This window comes from Chlamydotis macqueenii, chromosome 29, assembly GCF_036417535.1.
Source record: "Chlamydotis macqueenii isolate bChlMac1 chromosome 29, bChlMac1.mat, whole genome shotgun sequence".
NCBI classification, from domain to species: Eukaryota; Metazoa; Chordata; class Aves; order Otidiformes; family Otididae; genus Chlamydotis; species Chlamydotis macqueenii.
The window spans coordinates 2178609-2201821 of record NC_141584.1 but is presented as its reverse complement, the minus strand read 5'-3'; the positions used below and the strand labels follow the sequence as shown (position 1 = coordinate 2201821).

The window sequence follows — 23213 nt, the reverse complement described above, 5'->3', positions numbered from 1 at the left end:
TGGGACTGCCAGCCTGGCAGGATTTTCAGGCGGCCTGGGTTGCTCCATCTCCAGGAAGTTAATGAGACGCGACCTTTTAATTATGGTCAGGAGGGGAAGGCAGCGTGTTCAAGCCCAAACAAGAAGAGGTGTCTTGCTTTGCCTCCCGATCGGCCGCGATAGCGCAGGGTGGGAAGAGGGGAATTCAGCTGAGCTGGATGGGAACACACCCGCCCTTGCCCCGGGACGAGGGGAGCGTTCCCGTCCGCAGGGAAGGAGGGGACCAGCAGCTCCGGGTGCGTGGGTACGTGCTGCCTGTGCGGACGCGTGCGGGCTGGAAACGCTGCCTTAGCGACAAGCATCCAGCACACCTCAGAGGGAGAGAGATCTTCCTTCCGCCCGGGGAGGGTGTGATGAAGGGCCCCCATTAACCATCCCTGAGCTGCCATGGGGCTGGTGGCGAGCCCCGCGGCAGGGACGTGTCCCGGTGGGCGCTGAGGGTGCCGTTTGAGGCGCGTTGGGGCGCAGAGGCCGGCAGCGGGGCTGCCCCAAGCCGCTCCTTGGCTACGTGGCGCTGGCTGCTTTTCGTTCCGTTTTCCCGAGGGAACGGTCCTTGCGCAGCTCTGCCGCTGGCAGGCTTGGGCAGGCGGCTGCTGATGCGGGGCGGCCTTCGTGCCCGCCCGGCCTCGCCCGGGTCGCCGCGGGTTGGAGAGGTGCGAGGAAACGTCCTCGTGGGGCAGGGTTTGCTCGCGAGCACGGACACCTCGGAGAAGTGGGTTTCCCCCAGCCCTGGGCTGACGCTGGGGGCTGTGGCGAGGAGATAATGTCGCTCTCGTGCTCCTCCGTCAGGACACCAGAGAGACCTGTGCATCCAATTAGTGATTTCCCTCTTTATTTGCCGCACTGGCATGATCCGCTCACAGCGGGGGTCGGGCTTCCCGGGTGCCTGCTGCTAGCGGGGCGAGTCGGCTCTGACAGGGGAAGAGTGATGCTCAGGGGCTGGGAATTGGCGGCCCCCCGCTGTCGGGGGTGGGGGTCTGGGCTGGGAGGTGTCACAGCCGCGCTCGGAGAGCCGCCACGCTTCCCTGCCTTTCTGTCCCCGCTCCCTGCGGAGAGATGAGTGTCGCTGCTGCGGTGGGAGGTGAGGTAAATGGCTGCTGTTAGCAGGGCTCGGCCGGAGCCGCTGTACTCTGGAGCGTTGCTTTTCCCTGCGTCCTGGCGCTGCTCAACCCTTTTTTTCTATCCGCAGTCCTGGGTACTGATGCGCTTTTTCACAGTGGCTGTCCCTTGGTTCCCAAACACGCGCTGCCCGTGGATGTTTGTCACAGGCAGTGATTTTCTCAGTTGATGGGAGCCGGCCGGTTCCCTGCCCCAGGTCTTTTCCGGGGACGCACTGAAAATCAGAGGCTGGTGAAGTCTCCCATCTATTTCTCTTACAAAAACCGCCTCGCGTTGGAATTGAATTATTTCTCTCCGCCATCCGTCAGAGCCAGCTGCGGTGGCTGGGAGCCCTGGGCACGCTGGTGACAGGGAGGACGCGGGGGCTCGGTGGCCGCGCCGGTGGCCCCTGGCTGGTGCTGCGGAGCTGCCGAACCCGCTGGGGCAGGTGCGGGGACAGCGTGGCCCCTCAGCGGGCAGGGATCCGGCCTCTCTGGAGCTGGGAGGTGGCACCTTCTCACCCAGCGCCTGGAGCTCGGCTTCTCCTGGGGCTGCTCCTGGGATTTGGGAGCCGGCTGGAGCTCACTGAGGGGCATGAGCACGCGTGCGATGGCGCGGGGGCGGCGCAGGGGAGGGCTCGTCCTTCCTGCCAACCCTGAGTTTTGCAACAAGGGGAACTTGTCTTGTTCTTCCTCCCTTTCCATTCTCTCTCCCTCTCCTCTGCTCTGTGTGAAAACCTGGCACAGTTTCTGACCGGGGAGGATCCCGGCAGGCATCGCACGTCCGCTCACGCTCGAGGTCGGAGAGGTGTGTGCGGGCGCACGCCGGTGTCTGCTCGGACCAGCCGAGCATCGCCGCTGCAAGCGGGGCAGCACGGGGCGGGTTCCTCATGGACCCCCTGGCCCCCGCAGCCCCTGCCAGCCCGGTCCCCTCCAGACCCAGCGCTGGGGACGGTGGTGACCAGGGCAGGTTCTGCTCCGAGGTGACAGCGCTCGGATCCAGGCGCGAGGGAGAGGCACTGCGTCTGGCCGGGGGCCGCCGCCGGACCCCGCGCACCCGCCTCGCTCGGCGGCTCGTCCCTGACCTCCGGGGATTTTCCGATCCCCTGGGTTTTCTCGACCAGATTCCAGCCTCCACGTGTTTCCCGGACAATGCCCTCATTTGTTTGGAGTTGGGCTTACAAAGAATTGCAAAGCAAAACAACACACCAAAAAAAAAAACAAACCAAAAAAACCCCAAATCTGCTTCCAGGCCCTTGTGCGGCTCAGCCCCTCGAGCCCGGCGGCCCCTGGGTCGGTGCTGCCAGGCACGGGGCGGGAGGTGGGGGTCCAGCGTGGGTCCAGCCTGGGGCTGGGATGGGGCCGGTTGGTCCGCGGCCTCACTCTGTGCTGGGGAGGCAGCAGGTCCTGGCTGGAGCGGCCGTGGTTGCCATGATTAAAATTATCCCGCAGTCATTTCTGCTACGATGAACGTTTGCAGAAATCTTTCTGCCTCCCAGACCTCTGCCCCCCCAGCTCTTCCTGCCCCCCGTCTCGCTCCCCGACCCGTGCCCTCCTCGTCCCATCACTGGGGCGGCTGGAGGGGAGCACGTACCCCTGCCACAAATCCCGGAGCCCTGCCTGGGACGCCGCGGCTGGGACGGCGAGGGAAGCAGCGCTGCGGTCTGGTCACACAAACCAGTGCGGCGTTCGTGTGAGCGCTGCGGCGGCGGCGTCATGAAAGCCTCAGCTGCGGCGCGGTGCGATCGCGTGGCACTTGGCTTCCAGGAGGCCGAAAGCTGGCTTCTCAGCGGGTCTCCTGCTGGCTCCCCTTCCCCTGCCCTTTCTCTTTCTTTTTCCCCATTCTCAGCCAACTCGTGACTTTTTGCGTGGTCGGAAGCGGCAGCTCCATGGTGCCGGGGTTTGTTTTGCCGAACGCATTTATTGCGCCGCAAGGTCACTGGTGCCGGCACCGCCAATTCGCGGCCCCGGAACCCAAGGCTTTGGTTCTCTCCCGGCGCAGGGCGATGGCTGCGGGTTTGCCGACGTCCCGCTGTAATGGAGCCGGGGCCGTGCCTGGCCGCGGGGATTGCGCCCGACTCCCAGGCGGAGCGGGCAGGAATGTCGGCTGCTCGGCGGGACGTGGCCGGGGCTGCTGGGAAAGCGCTGCGGACGTTCCTTGATTTATTATTTCTTGGTTTCAGGTTTGTTGTTTTCTCTTGCTTTTCTAAAACGAGCCCCCAGGAAGGGGTTTGGAGAATCAGGCTGTTTGATCCCCAGCGCGTTATCAACCCTAAACGACAGCAATCTGGCCGTTATTAAAATACCTTCCCGGGCAGCGTCCGTCCCAGCCGCGCGTCTGGAGGTTGTTTTCCTTGACTGCGGTTCAGCCCTGCTCCTCGTAATGACCTGTCCTCCTGCCAGGGAGCAGAGGAGCTGCAGGGCTCGGGCCGAATTGATTTCAGGGAGATGTTGCTCTGCGGAGAAATCCAAGTACATTTCTTTCTCCTCTTTGCGTGGAAAGCTATTTTTCTTCCTTGCTGCCTCATCCGAGCCAAGAAAGAGGCTGCGATGTGAACTGACTTGGCGAGAAAGCAGGGTGATTGGTAATTTCATCTGCTGATGCCTTTTTTTTTTAACTGTTTGCGGCTGTTCTTGCAGCAGCACCGCGTGAGAGTGAGGGATGGGTGCGGTGTTCACGGCCGGCGCACTTACCCCGGCGTGTCAGCTCTTTACGTTGAGGGGGACGATGGCCGCGGGGATTTTCATCCGCTCTCCGTCCAGCGGGCAGGTCTGCGGTGGGGACGCTCGGGGCCGTTCTGCGGCTCTGCCTCTGGCTTTAACGACCCCGCGGCGTTTCCCCGTGCGTGGATGAGCGCTGGGTGAGCTGGGCTGGGCTGGTTTCCGTTCCTCTCCCAGGTTTGGTGAGCAGGCCGTGGGCAGCAGCATCCCTGTCTCCCTTCCCCGTGGCCACCTCGATCCCCCGGGCTGGGATGGAGGAGCCCCGCGCAATCCCACCCCTCCGTCTCCCTCCAGCCCAGCCCCGAGGCGTCAAGCGTGGGGCGAGCAGCGTTCCCACGTTGCTGGAGACAAAAGGGTGAAATTAACATCATGATTAATTGGGATCCTCTCGTGCACAGGGCCAGGTTTGGTTTCAGATGAACAGGAGCATCTGCTGCACACATCTGTCCGGCCGTCCCACCCCGCCGCCTCCTGCGCTCGTGCCGGGTTTGCCGAGCCCTGCCGGCTTCCTCTCTGCCCCCCAAAATCATCCCAACGGCAGTTCCTCGGGTTCCCGTCGAGCCTGTGTCTCCCTCTTCTCGCCTAGAAGGAAGCCAAGCGCCTTGTCCCTCCGTTGGCCTCTGCTGAATATTTTTACCCATGGAATGGCCTCATTAAGGCAGAGTAATTAGTGGTCCCTTGGCTGCCCTCCATGCAGCTGAGATGGAGCTTGCTCCATCGCTGCTCCTGCTCTTCCCGCCTCCGGCGCTGCAGCCGGGCTTGGGCAGGGACCTTGGCTGCAGGGCTGGGGGCAGGTTTGGGACCGGGGCGCGGGCGGGAGCTGCCCTGACATCCCTGTCCCATCCCGGGAAGGGGGAGGCTGTGCCAGCCTGGGGCTGTGCCCGGCGCTGCTGGGCCCTGAGCGTTTCCCGTAGGACGCGGCTGCGGCGCTGCGCCGGCCGGGGCAGGGGTCCGAGATGGAGACGGCGCGAGCGGGGTCTGTACAGCTTCCGATAACTGGGGGTTGCTCCGCCTGTCCCCTGGGATGGGGGAGTTCCTCCCGCAGTGCCCCAGCGAGCTGGGGGGCTGCGCGGCCCTGGGGGGGCCGGTGTCACCTCCCGGGAGGCGTTTGGCTGGCGCGGGCCTGCGTGTGCGCAGAGGCCGCAGGGATCCTTCCGAGTGCCGAGTCAGACGTCCTGGACGCAGGCCACCGGCTTCCACCCAGCGGTTCCTCCTCTGAGCTCAACAGCTGAACAGAGCGGGGTTTAAATTTATTTAATTTTCAGCTGGTTTTCCGAGGAAACAAGGCTGACGTGATGGCGGTGGCTGTGCGCGCCGGTGGCCGTCCCGTCCGCCGTCCCGGCGAGCTCGAGGTGGCGGCTCCTGGCACAAGGAGGTGTCTGTTCCCGGGACCCAGGGCCGGGGGGGGCTGTGCCGGACCCTGGCGGGGCGCGGGGTGCCCGCCTGTCCCGCGGCCGGCGCCCTTCGGGGCTGGAGTTTGTCTTCATGCCTGTCCTGTTAGCATACTTCTAATTAAGGAAAATTGTCCCCAGCAGCAGTGTTTATCCGCGAGCGCGCTGCCGTTACAGAGACGGTCTTGTTCTCTGGGGGAGAGGATGTCTGCGGGGGGACGAGACCGAAATTCCTCCAGATTATGGTATTATGTAAACGTATCAAACGGATCATTCCCTATAAAAAGGAAAGTAGGAAACCGATGTATTTGAGAAGCCCTGGGGACTGCATTCCTGACGAGCCTCCGTTCCTCTTCTGGAGGCGTTTTTGAACTGAAACATTCGGCAACTTTTCCAAGCTTTTTTTTTTTTCCGCAGGAGCCGCGTGTCGTTGGCTCTGCCGGTGCCGCGGGGCGTGCGGTGCGGCTGCCTGCTGGGCCTTCTCGCTGGGTGGCAATTTGGACGGGCCCCCCCCCCGCCTCCCTCCTCACCCCTCGGGCTCTGGGTTTTGCGGGGAGCCGGCGGACGCAGCGCTGGCCGCCCCAGGACGCTGCTCTCCGGGCAGCGACGCGGCGCGGAGAAGCGGTTTTGGGGCGGTGCCTGCTGGGGCCGCGGGTTGCGTGGTTGTCTGTGCATGGCTCTGCAGCCCGGGTGCTTTAGGCGCTCGTTTGCTGCTGGGGCTCGCGTCGGGTCTGATCCACCGGAGCTAAAGCGAAAAACGTGGGCAGTTTGTAGGGGCGCTTGGACGTAAATATTCTTTTATTTAAAAATGAGGTGCAAATGTCGGCAGCAGAGCTCAGCCCGGCTCTTTTATCTGTCCCGTGTGCTGGGGGCGAGGGTGAAAATGCTGCTCGGTGGGACGGGGAGCAGGGACCTTGGGTGACGGACCCCTCTGCCCGGCTTTGGGAGGCGGTGATGTTTGGGAGGTGGTGATTTCGGCTGCCTCGAAGGGGAGTCGTGCAGGGAGGGTTCCCGGCAGGGCCTGGACCTCTCCGGAGCCATGTCCCTGTCCTGCCCTGCTCGGGGCACCCCATGCTGTTGGGTTACCCGTGGCGTTTTACCCTTTAGGAGCACTCCAGAAGTGAGATTTCCTCCAGACCACCACAGAGCGTTTATTCGCCGCTGTAGGTGCTTTCGTTCTTCCGTGCTAACGGTGCAGGAGCCGGGGCGAGCTGCTGAGCTGCACGCATCGTCGCTGCAGCTGGCTCGGAGCGGTGTCGAAATCCCTGCTTCAATCTGAGAGAGGATTGCGCGCTTCCTTCCTCCTTCTGTCAGGCCACAATTGATGTGTTTGCGGGCTGCACAACAACTGATTCATGCAGAGGAAAGTTCTGTGCTGCATCAGCAGAGCTCCTTCCCCAAAAAACCCACAGCCTTGCGGTGCTTGGCTGGCGGCGGGGTGGATCGGATGCTCCGTGGATCGGGTTAATGCGGGAGGACCTCTGGCAGGAGCTCCTGCAGACGGCCCTTCAGCTGATGGCCCGCTTGTGTCGGGGACAAGACGCTCGCGGCCCCACTGAGCACAGGGTGACGGTGGAATTGGGGAGGGGGAAGGCGATCGAGACTGCCTGGCAAGACTTGTAAGAGTTGACAGGGCCGAGGACTTCTTGGGTGGAGGGTGGGTGCTCCTGCCGCCTCGTGGGGCAGTTGCTCTCCCCTGGTGTGCCCTGGTCGTGCTGCAAGAGGTCTCAGCCAGGTTTTGGAGGACTCGAGGCTGGAAGGGATGCGTGGGAGCCTTCTCCAGCCAGCTGGCCCCAGCCCTGGCTCCTCAGGGCCCGTTGGCCTCGGAGGCTGCTTTGGCTTCTCCCACTGGTGGCCATGAGATGGAACGGGGAAAATCCAAGCGCAGCGTGACAGATTATTTTGTGGTGGGGACTTCAGCAAAAGCTTGGTCGGGATCACTCGGTTCGCGTTGAGCGCGAAACCAGGAAACATCTGTGCAGGATGGCTTTCGGGGTTTGCTGAGGTTGCCAGCCCACCCTTGTTGAGCAACGTGCCACTCGCGCGCTGGTGAACTTCTTGGTCCTCCCTTCTTCTGCCCGCTCCCCACGAGGAAGGCCACGTCAGAGCCCACTTCAACCAGCGGCGTTGCTGGCCCGTGCCCCGGAGCGGGGCCGGCTGGCGTGGACCGCGGCTCGCTGGCCGGGTGGGGTTGACCAGCTTCTTCCAGGAAGGGCCTTCAAAGTCCGCATTCCCTGTTCTTTGCCCCCATGAGCTCATTTTCAGACACCAGCAAATAAATAAATCTTGGGAAATGAGGTTTGCGTGTTGCAACTGCTTGCAACGCCCGGCAGTGGTTGAGCAAGGCTGGACTCCGGGAGGGGAATCGCTGGGGAGGGATGCGCTGGCCAGCCGGCCCCGCTCCGCTCCTGGCAGCCGCGGGCAGGGGGAGAGGGGCGGCCGCTGCGCCTCGGCCTCTTCCTTCCATGGCAGTTGTTGGCAGGACCCCCCCCATGCCCGGGGTCGGACTGGTGCCCCTGATCTGGGGTGACTGGGGGGAGCTCTCTGCAGGCCAACGCGGAGGGTTAAAAACAGCCATTGGCTAAATTAGCGTCCACGGAAAGTTCAAGAGGAAATCCAGGTTTAGCTGAGGCTAAAGGAAAGAGCTGAAAATAATAATAATAATACTAATAAAACCGATTCCTGCGAAGGAGGGGGTGAGCAGGGAGAGAAGGAGCGAGCTGGAAAACAAAAGCCTTTGAGCGGGGTAATGCTTTCCAGCTGCGAAAATACAGCCTGGGAGAGAGCGAGGGCTTGCGTCACCCGCAGCTCCCCGGCCCCGTGCCGCCCCGCGCGGAGCTGGGGCCCGGGCAGGAGAACCCCGGGAGGAGCGGGAGAACCCCCGGCGGTCGCAGGAATGGCGTGAGGGGAGCCGCGGGAAGCGAGCGGCTGCAAACCTCTCGCACGTTTTGGCCGTTTTCCCTCCTGGTTCCTGTTTGGCCTTCAAGTGGCGTGTTGGGGAACATCCTCCCCGTTGGACAGACGGGACGCGGCTCCGGCTCAGCGGGACGCGGCCGGTGAGGTGGCAGCGGCCCCGTGATGCCGGTGGCCTTGGGAGAGAGCGACCAGAAAGCAGGACTGAGGTGCGGCAAGTGCTGGCGACGGGGCGGCGATGGCCCCTCGGGACGAAGGCAAAGCCAGAGCCGGTGGGGGTCTGCGCCCCTGCGCGGGGTGTGAGGGCCTCAGCGCCGTCCTCCGCGTCCGCCCCTGCTTGGATCGCTCCCCCGGTCCTGTGACTCTGACTCAGCCGCGCAGGCGCCAGCCAAGCCCTGCTTTTTTGGGGAATTCTCGCACATCCCTGTGCTGAAGCCTTGCTCACCGAGCGGGGCCGCGTGTCCGCGTGGCTCTGCCGCCGCCTCCCTGTCCCAGAGGGGTGAACCAGGGCTGGGGGTGCCCGGGGGAGGGAGGCAACCCTGTTTTGGAGGCATAGCGTGGCCCTTGCCTGCCCCTCGACACCTTTTTAGGTGGTTTTTCGCTCAGCACGAAAACCTCTTAGTGCCAGTTGGTGCGCAAGCGCCCAGCGGTTGGGGGCCTGGGGGTCCTGGCTGGACCCGGAGTCCCAACTTCGCCCCAGCCCCGCACGGGCCGTCGGCGTGGCCGGTTTGATGCCGGTTCCCTGACTCCGGCTGTTTCCACTCGTTTTTATGAGATGCATCATGCTGGGTAGTGGCCGCGGGCGCCGCGGCCTCGCCCTTCCGGAGGGGAGGGCGGTTGGTCACCAGCTGGCCATCGCCGCCGGCGGGATGTCCCGGTCCCGGAGCTGCGGCCTTGACACGAAACGCTCAGCGGAGGTGCGCGAGCGAGCGGGCCTGGATGACCGGGGGACGTGGGGCTCGGGTGTGTGCTCAGACAGGGCACCCCCAACCCCTGGGAGCTCGTCGCTGGGGTCCCACCAAAATCCTGGCGGCCGGGAAAGGGCTGGTTGTCAGCAGGCCGAACCCCGCGAGCAGGGGGAGCGGGGGGCATTGCAAAATGTCCTGGCTTGATTTGTGTTTTCCCTGCCTCCGCGCTCCCGGCGCTGGTTAATAATTCAGCGGCGTCTGGCCCTGCTCCTCCGGGGCCGTCTGGGTCCCGGCGTCCTTGGGGCCGTGGGGCTGCGGCTGCTCCCGGCCCTGCTCTGCCCGGCCCGCGCCAGCTGCGAGGCCGAGCCGCGGTGTTGGGGCGCTGCGGGGTTTCGGGGAGCACTAACTGAAGGGACAGGCGTGCAGAGCACCTGGCATCGCCCACGGCCTCTGGGAGCTGCAGCCCCTCACCCCGGCCTTTGGCCCGAGGTTTGGGGCGTGGGCGCAGAGCAGTGACCTTGTTGCAAGGAAGGAATTCTGCTGCGATGGGTTGATCCGATTTAACGCACTTTCACCGGTTTAATTAAATTCTTTGGTGCTGGGGGCCAGGTGCCGTCTCTCACCTGCGCTGGGGCTCGGGGCGTCCCTGCGGCTCTGGATTAGCGCTGCCCTGCTGCGAGGGCTCAGCAGGCGTTTGCCGTCCCGGCGTGGCCAAACCTTTGCCCTCTCTGTGCCGGTCGGCTCCCCGGGAGCCGGCTTTGCCTCCTCCCTCCTCTGGTGCCCACTCTGTGGAGCCTTCCCGTGCTTGGGCCGGTGTTCCCGTGGGATGCTTTCCCGGCCTTGTGTTCCCGTGGGATGCTTTCCCGGCAGCGTGTGCTGTCTCCAGCCGCGCTGGCAGGTCCTGTGCTTGGGCCAGTGTTCCCGTGGGATGCTTTCGTGGTCGTGCGTGCTGTCTTCAGCCGCGCTGGCAGGTCCCGTGCTTGGGCCAGTGTTCCCGTGGGATGCTTTCCCGGCCATGCGTGCTGTCTTCAGCCGTGCTGGCAGGTCCCGTGCTTGGGCCGGTGTTCCCGTGGGATGCTTTCCTGGCCGTGTGCGCTGTCTGCAGCCGTGCCGGTGGGTCCTGCCTCCCTGGGGAGCAGAGGATGTGTTGCCGTGTCGATCCGTGCAGGGTGGCCGGGGCCAGGTCCCTGGTGCAGCGCAGATCCCAGCTCCCTCCCGGCTCACATGGCCTCGCTCCTCAGCTGCGTGTGTGCCTGGGAGGCTGGGAAGTGGTCAGAGAGCCCATGCGCAGTCATGCGTGGGGGTCCCGGCTCCCCCCTCCCTGGCTGACCCCCCCCTCGCCTCCCCTCTCCCGCGGCCTAGATGTGGAGCAGATGGCTATCGACTGGCTCACCGGCAACTTCTACTTCGTGGACGACATCGATGACAGGATCTTCGTCTGCAACAAGAACGGCGTCACCTGCGTCACGCTGCTGGACCTGGAGCTGTACAACCCCAAGGGGATCGCGCTGGACCCAGCAATGGGGTAAGAGCGGCACCCGGGGCCGGGAGCACTCAGCGTCGCTGCCCGGACACGCGCTGTGGATTTGGGGAGGGGGAGCAAGCCGGGAGCAGTCAGAGTTGCTGCCCGGACCTGCACTGTGGATTTGGGGAGGGGGAGCAAGCCGGGAGCAGTCAGAGTCGCTGCCCGGACCTGCGCTGTGGATTTGGGGAGGGGGAGCAAGCCGGGAGCGCTCAGCGTCACTGCCCCTACCTGCACTGTGGATTTGGGGAGGGGGAGCAAGCCGGGAGCTCTCAGCGTCACTGCCCGGACCCACACTGCGGATTTGGGGAAGGGGAGCAAGCCGGGAGCACCCAGCTGCTGCGATTGAGTGGGGTGGCAGTGAAGCAGCTCGCTGCCTGCGAGGGCCCTGCGGGGCTTTAGCACCGAGTGAGCCGTGGCGTTTCCCTCCCTCAGCCACGACCGGGGCCGCGTGCCGCAGAGTGGCTGTGCCCGGAGCAGTGGCTTTGCCGGCGCTCGGTCCTGCGGGACAGACCTGGCCCGGGCCAGGACGCTGCCACTTGCAGCACGTGGCTGCATGGTTGCAGCTTTGCAGCAGCTTTTGGGAACTGAGACATCTCCGTGCAGGGATTGAGCCGCTCCCCGCGTGCATATTTATCCGGGGCGCTGCGGTCGGGTGGCAGCTCTCGGGCAGCTGCCTTTTGCAAAACCCCGTGCACGGGGAAGTTGCGGTGCTGAATCATCGGGGCAGCTCGGGAGCGGGGAGCGTGGCCGAGGCGGGCAGAGCAGAGCCAGCGTGCGAGGTCCCACCGAGCGTTTCTGCGAGCGCAGAAAATGCGAAGTATTTTTAATAAATACATAAATATCGCATAGCAGCGTGGAGAGGCGCTCTGGCCCCTGGCAGGGAAGGTGCAGACAAACACGGGTGACAGCGTTACAGCCTCCTGGGCTCCGCAGCGGAGACCCCGCACAGCCTGGGCGCTCGGGACCCCGGCTCCGAGCTGTGCCTTGTTTGGAAAGCGCTGCGCCGGGCGCTGCTGCCGCAGGCAGGACGGCTCTGAGGCCCGCGAGCGCGCGCCGTCTGCGCGCCCGTGTCCTCCCTCTCTGGGTCAAACACGACGTGCAGGCTCTGAGCCCCCGCGTTTGCCCTTCTCACGCAGCAAAGTGTTCTTCACCGACTACGGGCAGATCCCCAAGGTGGAGCGCTGCGACATGGACGGGCAGAACCGCACCAAGCTGGTGGACAGCAAGATCGTCTTCCCGCACGGCATCACCCTGGACCTGGTGAACCGGCTGGTGTACTGGGCCGACGCCTACCTGGACTACATCGAGGTGGTGGACTACGAGGGCAAAAACAGGCACACCATCATCCAGGGCATCCTGGTGAGCGGGGCCTGGGGGGGGCCAGCGTCGGGGGGCTGCCACGGCACGTCTGAGCTGAGCCTGCTGGGCGGCACTGGTCCGCAGGCTTGGCTTTGCTGGTCTGGCGAAGAAAATGCAGGAGCTGCTGAATGCCGACCAGGCCAAGCCCCATCTCACGCCCTAAATGAGGCGGGGGTGGGATGAGGGGTGGGGGTCAGGGGCTTCGCACGCTTCAGAGCTGGGCTTCTCCCGTCTCCTCCTAAATTCTGCGCGGTGCCTTCCAGATTGAGCACCTCTACGGGCTCACCGTCTTCGAGAACTACCTCTACGCCACCAACTCCGACAACGCCAACGCCCAGCAGAAAACCAGCGTCATCCGGGTGAACCGCTTCAACAGCACCGAGTACCAGGTGGTGACGCGCGTGGACAAGGGGGGAGCGCTGCACATCTACCACCAACGGCGCCAGCCCACAGGTGGGACCTCGGCTGGGACAAGCGGCTTCGGGGATCCCGGGCGCTGGGGGGAGATGGGGACGGGCTGGATTCCCTCTCCTCGTGGGGCTGGACACCCAGGACGGGTTCACTTGCCCAGGGGTCTCTGTCGGTGGCACGCTGTGGCCCTGCGGAGCCGTGCCACCTCAGCGTCCTGGCCCAGGGACAGGGACGGAGGAGCCCGTGGCCCGGCTGTGGTCCGTAGGGAATCCCTCCTGGGATTCCTGCTCCTCAGGCAGCCGCAGGGCTGCTGCCCACCCTGGGGTGCCCTCGGCCCCCGCTGTCGCTCCATCTTCTCCTGCAAGAGACGTGGCAGCCGTCGCTGCCGGCGGGCAGCTGCGCCGCGTGGCCGATCGATCACGTCTCGCTGGAGAGCACGGGGACGTGGGAGCAGATGCAGCATCTTGAAATATTAATGGCTCCCTTTTATGGCGCCGTGCGTTCTCGGTCCCCGCTGCCACCGCGTTCGCCCTTCAACCGGGGCCGCGCGATCCTGGGCACCGAGGGATTTCAAGGAAGTCAAAAGGCTTCAGAGCTGCGGGCGCCGTCCCCTCCCCGCGCCCGTCCCTGCCTGCCTGCTCCACCCCCAGCACCTTCCTGCAGTTAATCAATTTACTCGCTTAAAATCCTCTTAGCGGCTGCAGCCTGCTCGGCATTTTCCAGAATATAAAACTAATCAGGAGATTTCCGAGCGGCGAAGGGGTGCGACTGGGGGGGCTCTCTGCCGGTGCTGGCTGTCCCCGCGGCGGGGCTCATCCTGCCTGCGCTGTCTGCAGCGCCCTGCTCTCTCCGCGGCCCGTGAGGGCTGGGCTGGCGGGACAGCGGCAGCGTGGCCCGGTGGCTGCGGCCGTGTGCTGGGGCTGGTTTGTGCTCCGCAGCGATCCTGCGTTTTGGGCAGGTCCTTTCCCATCTCCATGGTGTCTGTCCTGTGCCCTGCCTGCCCACGTCGGCCTGCGGCTGGCCAGGCTGCCTCCGTGCTGCTCCGGTTGCCGCTGGAGCCCGCGCTCTGTCTTGCAGTGAGGAGCCACGCCTGCGAGCCGGATCAGTTTGGCAAGCCGGGAGGCTGCTCCGACATCTGCCTCCTCGGGAACAGCCACAAGACCCGAACCTGCCGGTGCCGCTCCGGGTTCAGCCTGGGCAGTGACGGGAAGTCCTGCAAAAGTGAGTCCTGGCCCTCCTGGAGAGCGGCGAGGGGTGGGCAGAGGGTCCGGGGCCGGCAGAGAAGCTTGTGCCTTCTGTCTCGGCTGCGGACACCGCTTTCCTTCCCGCCCGGAGCCGTGGGCTGCCTGCTGGGCTCTGCGGCCGCCACAGACTCCCGCGAAAGCCCCGGCGCCGCGTGCGTGGGGCTGCCGACCCCCGGCATTGCCCCGGCCGGGCTGGTGGCGATGGCTCTCCCCGTCTCTCTGCAGAGCCCGAGCACGAGCTGTTCCTGGTGTACGGGAAGGGGCGGCCGGGCATCATCCGCGGGATGGACATGGGAGCCAAGGTGCCGGACGAGCACATGATCCCCATTGAGAACCTCATGAACCCCCGAGCGCTGGACTTCCACGCTGAGACCGGCTTCATCTACTTCGCCGACACCACCAGCTACCTCATCGGGCGCCAAAAGATCGACGGCACGGAGCGGGAGACCATCCTGAAGGACGGTGCGTGGCCTGGGGGCCCAGCCTGCTCCCTCCCCGGCACGGTCAGCCCCCGGGAGCCGGCGGCAGCGGCTGTCAGTGCCTTCCCTTGCGTAGTGCCGTGGCTTCTGTCTGCTCCCTCGTGGCTTTGACCCTTAAAATTAAGATTTGAAGCTGCTGTTTGGGTTTATCTGTAGATATTGAGACAGGAATGGAGCATGAGCCTCCGCAGAGGCGGGTGAGGGACGCTGTCCCCGGGTGTCACCCTCCTGCCCGCCCCGATCAGTCAGAGCCCCCGGGGCTCAGCGCGGTGGCCGATCTGTCCCCACGCTGCCACGTTTGTGTTACCCCGGGCCAAACCAGCCAGGATGCTCCCAAATCCTGCGTTCTCCAGCCCAGGCTCCCTGGGGCTGCGGGAGCTGCGCTGGAGCAGCTCCTTCCGTCCATTTGAGTTGGGATTGGGTGGTGCCGACTGCCACCACACCATGAATCCCGTCTTCCCGCTGCCGTGCAGCCCTGCTGATGGACGCCCGCTCCTGCTTTTCCCCACAGGCATCCACAATGTGGAGGGCATCGCTGTGGACTGGATGGGGAACAACCTGTACTGGACGGACGACGGCCCCAAGAAGACCATCAGCGTGGCTCGGCTGGAGAAGGCTGCCCAGACGCGGAAGACGCTGATTGAGGGGAAGATGACGCACCCCCGCGCCATTGTGGTGGACCCCCTGAACGGGTGCGGGTGCCGGGGCGGGCAGGGCTGGCTCGTGGGAGGGTATGGCCGCTCCTGCCCACAGCGGGGTCTGGCAGGGCTGGCGGTTGGGTCCCCCACCCTGCACAGCTCCCAGGTGCCCCGCTGCGTCTCCGAGCGTTCGCGGTGGCTCCCGAGCTGCGGAGCTCCGGCTGCGGTGATGGCAGCGGCTCTGCGCTGCGCGGCAGCTTTGGCCCGGGCTCGGCGGCACCGGGGTATCTGGGAGGCCGTGGGGCCGTTATGTTGGGCTGGGGCCTGGCCGTAGGCACGGGGCAGCAGGACCTCCCCGCTGCTTTGTGTCGGCTGCGGTGCGAGCAGCCGGAGAGCTCACACCCGATTCAATGGAGACAGAGCTGGTCGCTCTTCGGATCAGCGGTGAGGTGGGCTCCCAGCACAGCTCGTCTGCCTCTGTAGCAGCTTAGCGTCTGTGGCAGGTGGATGTACTGGACGGACTGGGAGGAGGATCCTAAAGACAGCAAGAGGGGCAAGATCGAGAGAGCCTGGATGGACGGTTCCAACCGCAACGTCTTCATCACCTCCAAAACCGTCCTGTGGCCCAACGGGCTGAGCCTGGACATCCCGGCCAAGATTCTCTACTGGGTGGACGCTTTCTACGACCGCATCGAGATGGTCTACCTCAACGGCACCGAGCGGAAGGCAAGTGGAGGCCTCGCGGGCCCTCGGACACTGATTGCCCCGGCGCTGGGGCCATGGGGAGCCGAGCCGTTGCCTTGGCCGGCTGCGTCCCCTGCGGGTCTGCTGGCCATGGTCAGCTGCGCTCCCCTGCCGCCTCTTCCCTCCCCCGTCCCTTGCGCTTGCCAACCGTGTTGGTCATTAGCATCCCGGCTAACGACGAGCCTCTCCGCCTCCCCGCGCCCGCAGATCGTGTACGAGGGACCGGAGCTGAATCACGCCTTCGGGCTGTGCCACTACAGCAGCTTCCTCTTCTGGACCGAGTACCGCAGCGGCAGCATCTACCGCCTGGACCAGGCCTCCAAGGTGGTGAGCCTGCTGCGCAACGAGCGCCCGCCCATCTTCGAGATCCGGATGTACGACGCGCAGCAGCAGCAAGGTGCGGGGGCCTGGCGCCGCGGGGACCCGCCATGCGCGAGGGAACAGAGGGGCTGTGGGAGAGGGGTCGGGCTGGGGGCTGAGGAATTGCCCTGCCCGAGCAGCCCCCCACCTCTTTTTGCTTCCTTTTGGCCGTGTCCTTGCCTCTCCGTCCCCGTGCACCCTGCCTTTCTCTCCGTAAACCCTGCTGTCACTCATCCCCTGCCTTTCCTCTCTTTCTGCCTCTCCCTCCCTGCCGGGCTTCCCGGCTCATTCAGCCGGGCTTGCTGTCCCCTGAGGGGTCCCCAGTGCCTTACTTGGCCTGATTACTGGGGTCTCTGGCTGGTGAGTGGTCCCCACTGCCTGATAACTGGGGTCTCCAGTTGGATTCCAACTGTGGAGCCTGTTGAGGGAGTGGGGGGCACCCAGCAGCCGCCGGTGGGTCAGCTGTGTTCCCTGAGCGCTGAAGTCCCCTCCTCACCGCCGCCTTCCCCCCGCAGTGGGCTCCAACAAGTGCCGCGTAAACAACGGCGGCTGCAGCAGCCTGTGCCTGGCCACCCCCCGCGGCCGCCAGTGCGCCTGCGCCGAGGACCAGATCCTGGGCTCGGACACCGTCACCTGCCAGGGTAGGCTGCCCCGGGGCCCGGCCCCCGCTGGGGGGACGCGCGGGGCCGTGGGGTCTGCAGCTCCGCTCTGGCGCGGCGGTGGCGATGCCGCATGCCGTGGGGGGCTGGCGCGGGGCTCCGGGAGGTGGGTACGCCCTGCACCCGTGGGTGAGTCGCATCGCTGGCTCTGGCTCCTCGTCTGGCGCAATGGCAGCAGGACAGCTGCCTGCCCGGGGGAGCGGGTGGAAATCTCCAGTGGGATTGGTGTCCGATGCTGCCCGCGCAGTCGGGGCGGGTGTGCTCTGCCACTGGCACGGGGGAGAGGCAGATTCGGCAGGTTTGGGCCTGGCAGCCTGGGCCGTACCGTGCTTCGCCGGCTCGAACTTGAGGGGCGAAGCTCCGCTGGTGCAGCCGCTACGCGCAGGCTGGGGGTCTCTGCCCCTCCATCGTGGGCTGCGCCTCTCGTTTTGTGCTCAGGAGTGGTTGCCTGTGGGCACGAGTGTCTGTGCGCTCTCGGGGCCGCCGGGCGGTTGTGTGGACGTCCTGCCAGCCTGGGGCCACGGGACTGTCCCCACTGCTGCCCCGCGCTTGGTCACTTGGTTAAAAGCGTCCCCTCTCTGTGCTCTCCCCCTGCCAGCCAACCCGTCCTACATCCCCCCTCCGCAGTGCCAGCCCGGGGAGTTCGCCTGCAAGAACAACCGCTGCATCCAGGAGCGCTGGAAATGCGACGGCGACAATGACTGCCTGGACAACAGCGACGAAGCCCCCGAGCTCTGCCGTGCGTAGCTGCCTCCTGCGCGGCAGGATGGCGCTTTACGCGCTGCTGGGGTGGCGGGATTCGGGCTATGAGTCCCCCAGACCATGGGGTTGAGCAGCCAGGACCCCCGCGTCCCCTCCACGGCTCTGGTAGAGGAGTGGGCTTGAACGGTCGAGGGGGGAAGTGGTGATGAGGATCGCGGATCCGGGTTTGTCCGAGGCTCCCTGCTCTGTTCTCGGTTTTTCTCGGCACCAGACAAGGAGGAGGAATGGGGGTGGGACGGAGCGGGGCAGGTCCTGAGTGCGTGTCTCCCTGCAGACCAGCACACCTGCCCTTCCGACCGCTTCAAGTGCAAGAACAACCGCTGCATCCCCAACCGCTGGCTCTGCGACGGGGACAACGACTGCGGCAACAACGAGGACGAGTCCAACTCCACCTGCTCGGGTGAGGGGCCTGCCTGCTCCGGGGGGGAGAGCGGGAGAGCTCGCGCTGCTGCGCAGAGCCGCAGCCTCCGCCGTTCCCTTTGCGCTGCGGGGCCAAGGCCGAGGTTTCAGGGGCAAGGACGAGGTTTCGGGGCCGAGGATGAGGTTTCGGGGCTGAGGCTGAGGTTCTGGGGCCTCACGTGTCCCTGCTGCACACCTGGCAGCCAGTTTGGCTTCCACGCCTGTGCCCCACAGGAGCCTCGGGGGGTTTGTTCCCCGCAAAGCAAGGCACCGCCGGCTGCTAAAGCTCTGTCTGTCTCTCCCGGGTCAGCTCGGACCTGCTCCCCCAACCAGTTCTCCTGCGCCAGCGGGCGCTGCATCCCCATCTCCTGGACCTGCGACCTGGACGATGACTGCGGGGACCGCTCCGACGAGTCCGCCTCGTGCGGTGAGCTGGGGCGGGGAGCGCTGGGAGCACTGGGACGCAGGCACCGGTGGGGCTGGGTGTGAGGAGCGGGGCGCGGGGTGTCTCCGCCGCGCTGACGGTGCCTCCGCCTGCCCCGCAGCCTACCCAACCTGCTTCCCGCTGACCCAGTTCACCTGCAACAACGGGCGCTGCATCAACATCAACTGGCGCTGCGACAATGGTAAGGACCGCGGCCCCGCAGCTGCCGAGAGGGGCGCAGCCGGCGACGGCGAGACCGGACGCAGGGGTGCCAGCCTGGTGGGGGGCCCTGTTCCTGCGCGGGCTGCTGCTCGGCGCGTGCTGAGCAGCAGAGCCCGGGCCCCGAGGGGAAGGGGGCATCAGCTGAGGCCGTAAGCGCATTCTGCAGCGCCGAGCGCCGCGTTTTCCTTGGCTGCCCTTGGGGGAGCGTGCGTTGCAGGAGCAGCCTGGCAGAGATCGTTCCAGCAGACCTTGGCGTTCTTGGCAAGCTGGCCAAAACTCTGCCCCCGTTTTTGAGACAAACGTGGGGCGGCCGGTGCTGCCGTGGGGCTGAGCTGGCCCCGCAGTGCTGGGGGAGGCCGCCTGGAGAGCTCAGGTCCGGCCTCGGATCTGTTCCCAGGGCCAGGCTGGGGAGAGAGGGTTTGCCCCAAGGCTGCTTCCCTTCCCCGCACGTTTATTTCAATCTTCCTAGCTGCTCTGCATCATTAGGTTTAATTAGTGACTTCAGAGCAGACGAGGCACGTTTGGAGCCACGGAGCACGCGTGCCGGTGCAGGGAGTTAGCGGGGAGCTGCGGGTGCAGGTCTCTCCCTGGGGTCTTCCTCAGCAAGTGGCCTCTTCCTCCTGGGGCCATCCCTGCCACGGGACGGCCTCTTTCCTTGGGAATCGGCCGGTGCTGGCAGCCAGGCGCTCCCAAAAGCCACGGCCTTGGCGTGGGGCACCTCCGTGCCGCCCCGAGCCTCGCCAGGCGCCCGCAGGGCAGGAGCCGCGACGCCGAGGGGCTCCCAGCCCGGCTGCCCCGGTTCCCCCGGCCCCTCCGCTGCCTCCGGTCTCGCCTCCCGGCCCGCTCCCCGTGCCCGCGCAGCCGCTCTGTGTCCGTGTCCATGTCCGCGTCCCGGCGCCAGCGTGTTTTCGTGCCGCTCTCTGTGCGTGTGCCGTGTTGTGTTGTTGTGTTTGTCATTGTGCCCACTCTCCTGTCTGGTTGGTTCTGTGTTTCAGAAAAAGATTGTGGGGATGGCTCTGACGAAAAGAACTGTCCAAAGCCTACCGGTTAGTGCATAGATCAACATGCACCAGACCCCAGCCTGGCCCCACGCGGCCCCCAAACCTGCCCCCCCCAGAGAGCCCGAGCCCCGGGGGCTGCTTCTGCAGACACTGGCAATGCCCCCCGCTCTCCAGCAGTGCCCCCCACTCTCCGGCAGTGCCCCCTGTGCTCTCCGGCAGTGCCCCCCGCTCCCTGGCCGTGCCCCCCGCGCTCCAGCGGCGGCAGGGACGTGCCGGGTGCCGGGAGCGCGGCGGCCGTGCCCCCCGGCTCGCGGGGCAGAGCCGCTGGCGGTGGGAGCACGGAGAGGCCGGGGTCCGCAGCTGCAGGGCTGGGCGGCTGGTGAAGCTGCGCGGCAGCCGTCCGTGCCGCCATCCCTGTGCCTGGAGGCCCTTACCGAGCCCGGGCACGGCACCGCAGCGGAGCAGAGCCCTGTGGTGGTCCCAGTAAGCCGGGCCAGCCCCATACTGGGAGGGCAGGCAGAGGGGCCGCATTGCCAGTGTCCCAGCACCCTCAGGCTGAATGTCCCCCGCCCATCAGCGGGCGAGGGGGTTCCTCCAGGCAGGCTGACACCCCCCAATTGGCCGTACCAGCCCATCTCCCTGCGGATGCGCCCCGGAAAGGAGCGCACCGGCCCCCCGGCTCCGCTCCCCGTCCGGAGCGGGGCGGCCCCCATGGCACTGGGCGCCGGCCCAGCCTCCCCAGGTTCATGGCTGATCTATGCAGTTTCTGTGTTTCATTTTCTGTGTGCGCTGCTGGTGCTGTGGCCACGCCTGGCCAGCGTGTCGGGGGGCGGGAGGGCCGAGGGGCTCTCCGTTCGGCCCGGCCTCTCCTGCGGGGGTCCTGCCGCCGGCGCCGAGGGGTGCCCGTCGCCCCGCGTCCTGTCTGCTGGCGCGGTCCGGCCGACGCTCGTGGTTCCCCGCTTCCCCCGGCCGCCTCCTCTGGCAGGGGGTCTCTGCCTTCCTCCCTCCTGCCGGGCCTCCGCCAGCGCTCCCGGCCGGCCGGGCGCTCTCTGAGCCCCTTCCCGCTCCCCTTCCCTCCCCAGACAACGACTGCGGGGACAACAGCGACGAGGCGGGCTGCAGCCACTCCTGCTCCAGCAACCAGTTCAAGTGCAACAGCGGGCGCTGCATCCCCGTCCACTGGACCTGCGACGGGGACAACGACTGCGGGGACTACAGCGACGAGACCCACGCCAACTGCACCAACCAGGGTGAGCCCCGGCTCACGCGGGGCCAGGCTGCCCCTGGGTGCCCCGCGTCCCGCCCCGGGCGGGAGGTGGGTGCGGCAGAGGGACCGTCCCGGGTGTCAGCTCTGCTGCTGTCCTGCCTGGAGAGCCGCGTCCTTCCCAGCAGGGAATCCTGCAGCCTCCTCCGCTGGCCCTGGCTGCCCAAATCGCCCCGCTCCTGCACCTCTGGGTGCCCCCAGCCCTTTCTGAGTGCCCCGCCCTCCTCCTGCCCCCTGAGCCCCCCCAGTTCCCAGTTCCTTGAGGCAAAGGTGGTGACTGGGTGCACCTGCCCTCCCGCCAGCCACGCGCCCGCCCGGCGGCTGCCACACCGACGAGTTCCAGTGCCGGCTGGACGGGCTCTGCATCCCCATGCGCTGGCGCTGCGACGGCGACACGGACTGCATGGACTCCAGCGACGAGAAGAACTGCGAGGGGGTCACCCACGTCTGCGACCCCAACGTCAAGTTTGGCTGCAAGGACTCGGGTGAGAGCAGGGGGAGGGAGGAACCGCTGCCGCCGCTGACCTGGGGGGGGGACTGGGACCCCGCCTCGGCTCACTGGGGTTGGGGACGGGGGAGGGACACCAGCGCTGGGGCGGCCGTGACCCCAAGTGCCTGAAATAACGTTTCCCCCTCCATCTGCCCTGCCCTCTCCTCGGCAGCCCGCTGCATCAGCAAGGCCTGGGTCTGCGACGGGGACAACGACTGCGAGGACAACTCGGACGAGGAGAACTGCGAGTCGCTGGTGTGCAAACCCCCCTCCCACACCTGCGCCAACAACACCTCCATCTGCCTGCCCCCCGAGAAGCTCTGCGACGGCTCTGACGATTGCGGGGACGGCTCCGACGAGGGCGAGCTTTGCGGTGAGCGCGGAGCCGGGCGCCGGGATGCGGGACGTCCCCCGGCCGGCGACGGGATGAGGTCCTGACGCGCGTCTCCTCTCTCCGCAGACCAGTGCTCCCTGAACAACGGCGGCTGCAGCCACAACTGCACGGTGGCCCCCGGCGAGGGCATCGTCTGCTCCTGTCCCCTGGGGATGGAGCTGGGCGCGGACAACAAGACCTGCCAGATCCAGAGCTACTGCGCCAAGCACCTCAAGTGCAGCCAGAAGTGCGAGCAGGACAAGTACAACGTCAAGTGCTCCTGCTATGAGGGCTGGATGCTGGAGCCCGACGGCGAGAGCTGCCGCAGCCTGGGTGCGTGCGGGGGGGCTGCGGGGGCTGGCTGTGGTGGGGGGTGTCCCCCCGCTCTCAGGGGCAGCAGCAGCGGAGCTGAGCACCGTGCTGGGTGGGTCCTGGGGGGCTCTGCCTGCCCGCACTGGGCCCCTCGCCGTCCCCGCCTGGCACAAGCTGCTCCTCAGGGTGCAGGGGTGCGGGTGGTCCCGCGGCTGGGGCTGGGGACACCCTCCACACACAGATGTGGGGCCCACTGGTCCCACGCAGCCCCTGCCCCGCCTCTGACGCTGCCCTGCTTCCCCCAGACCCCTTCAAGCCCTTCATCATATTCTCCAACCGCCACGAGATCCGCCGCATCGACCTGCACCGCGGCGACTACAGCGTCCTGGTCCCAGGCCTGCGCAACACCATTGCCTTGGACTTCCACCTCAACCAGAGCTCGCTGTACTGGACTGACGTGGTGGAGGACAAAATCTACAGGGGAAAGCTGCTGGAGAACGGAGGTGCGCAGTCCTGGGGGCGCGGAGCGGGCCGACGGGGGCAGCTGAGTGGGACAGCAGGGGTGCGGTTCCGGGGCAGGGTGCTGGCAGTGGCTTCTGGTGCGGCCGCCGGAGCCCACAGCCCCGTCGTGGTCTCGTTTTGCTCTCCAAAGTTGCTCATTATCTAGGAGTTAATTAGCATTCCCAGCGCTTCCCTCATGGCGATCGCAGCCCGGCAGCTGGGAGCACAAAGCCGGGCCCCCTCCCCATCAGGGCCGCGGGCGGGGGCACCCACAGCAGCGAGAGCCCAGCGTCAGGCGCGGGGCTGAGCCCTTTGGGGTTTTGGGGAGGAAGCTTCCCCCTCCCAGCGAACCCACCGAGCCGGAGGAGCTGTGCGGGAGCGGGGCGCGCCGGTGGCGAGCGGGCCGGGGAGGGGGTGCCAGGCTGAGCGCCGCCGGCGCTGTGCCCCGCAGCTCTCACCAGCTTCGAGGTGGTGATTCAGTACGGGCTGGCCACCCCGGAGGGGCTGGCCGTGGACTGGATCGCCGGCAACATCTACTGGGTGGAGAGCAACCTGGACCAGATCGAGGTGGCCAAGCTGGACGGCACCATGCGAACCACGCTGTTGGCTGGGGACATCGAGCATCCCCGCGCCATCGCCCTGGACCCCCGCTACGGGTGAGGCGGGGCGGGTGGCGGCACGTTTGGAGGACCGGGCCGCGGGCTCCTGACCGGGCACACGCCCCGCTGCCGCTTCAGGAGGTGTCCCCACGTCCCGGTGCTGACCGTCCCCCCTTGCTGTCCCTCGCAGGATCCTCTTCTGGACGGACTGGGACGCCAGCCTGCCGCGCATCGAAGCGGCCTCCATGAGCGGCGCGGGCCGGCGCACCATCCACAAGGAGACGGGCTCGGGGGGCTGGCCCAACGGGCTCACGGTCGACTACCTGGAGAAGCGCATCCTCTGGATCGACGCGAGGTGGGAGCGGGACACCCGCCTCT

General features: G+C 66.4%; 2 protein-coding genes across 3 annotated transcripts in view; both read left to right on the top strand.

The window, feature by feature from the left end:
* LOC147597091 (low-density lipoprotein receptor-related protein 1-like) overlaps nucleotides 1-15800 on the top strand; it is a 40662-nt gene extending 24862 nt beyond the window's left edge. The window contains exons 7-15 of the mRNA XM_086768658.1: nucleotides 10432-10594; nucleotides 11731-11953; nucleotides 12217-12406; nucleotides 13442-13585; nucleotides 13834-14070; nucleotides 14599-14779; nucleotides 15229-15451; nucleotides 15677-15750; nucleotides 15794-15800. Of these exons, the coding sequence (XP_086624784.1) occupies nucleotides 10432-10594; nucleotides 11731-11953; nucleotides 12217-12406; nucleotides 13442-13585; nucleotides 13834-14070; nucleotides 14599-14779; nucleotides 15229-15451; nucleotides 15677-15750; nucleotides 15794-15800 (1442 nt within the window). The remainder of the gene's footprint in view (nucleotides 1-10431; nucleotides 10595-11730; nucleotides 11954-12216; nucleotides 12407-13441; nucleotides 13586-13833; nucleotides 14071-14598; nucleotides 14780-15228; nucleotides 15452-15676; nucleotides 15751-15793) is intronic.
* LRP1 (LDL receptor related protein 1) overlaps nucleotides 15677-23213 on the top strand; it is a 36473-nt gene continuing 28936 nt past the window's right edge. For both annotated transcript variants that reach the window (XM_086768937.1, XM_086768936.1), the window contains exons 1-13: nucleotides 15677-15866; nucleotides 16345-16470; nucleotides 17087-17227; nucleotides 17525-17650; nucleotides 17960-18076; nucleotides 18195-18275; nucleotides 20379-20546; nucleotides 20863-21045; nucleotides 21223-21423; nucleotides 21511-21756; nucleotides 22041-22238; nucleotides 22688-22892; nucleotides 23026-23190. In XM_086768937.1, the coding sequence (XP_086625063.1) occupies nucleotides 15842-15866; nucleotides 16345-16470; nucleotides 17087-17227; nucleotides 17525-17650; nucleotides 17960-18076; nucleotides 18195-18275; nucleotides 20379-20546; nucleotides 20863-21045; nucleotides 21223-21423; nucleotides 21511-21756; nucleotides 22041-22238; nucleotides 22688-22892; nucleotides 23026-23190 (1982 nt within the window). In that variant the 5' untranslated portion in view covers nucleotides 15677-15841. The remainder of the gene's footprint in view (nucleotides 15867-16344; nucleotides 16471-17086; nucleotides 17228-17524; nucleotides 17651-17959; nucleotides 18077-18194; nucleotides 18276-20378; nucleotides 20547-20862; nucleotides 21046-21222; nucleotides 21424-21510; nucleotides 21757-22040; nucleotides 22239-22687; nucleotides 22893-23025; nucleotides 23191-23213) is intronic.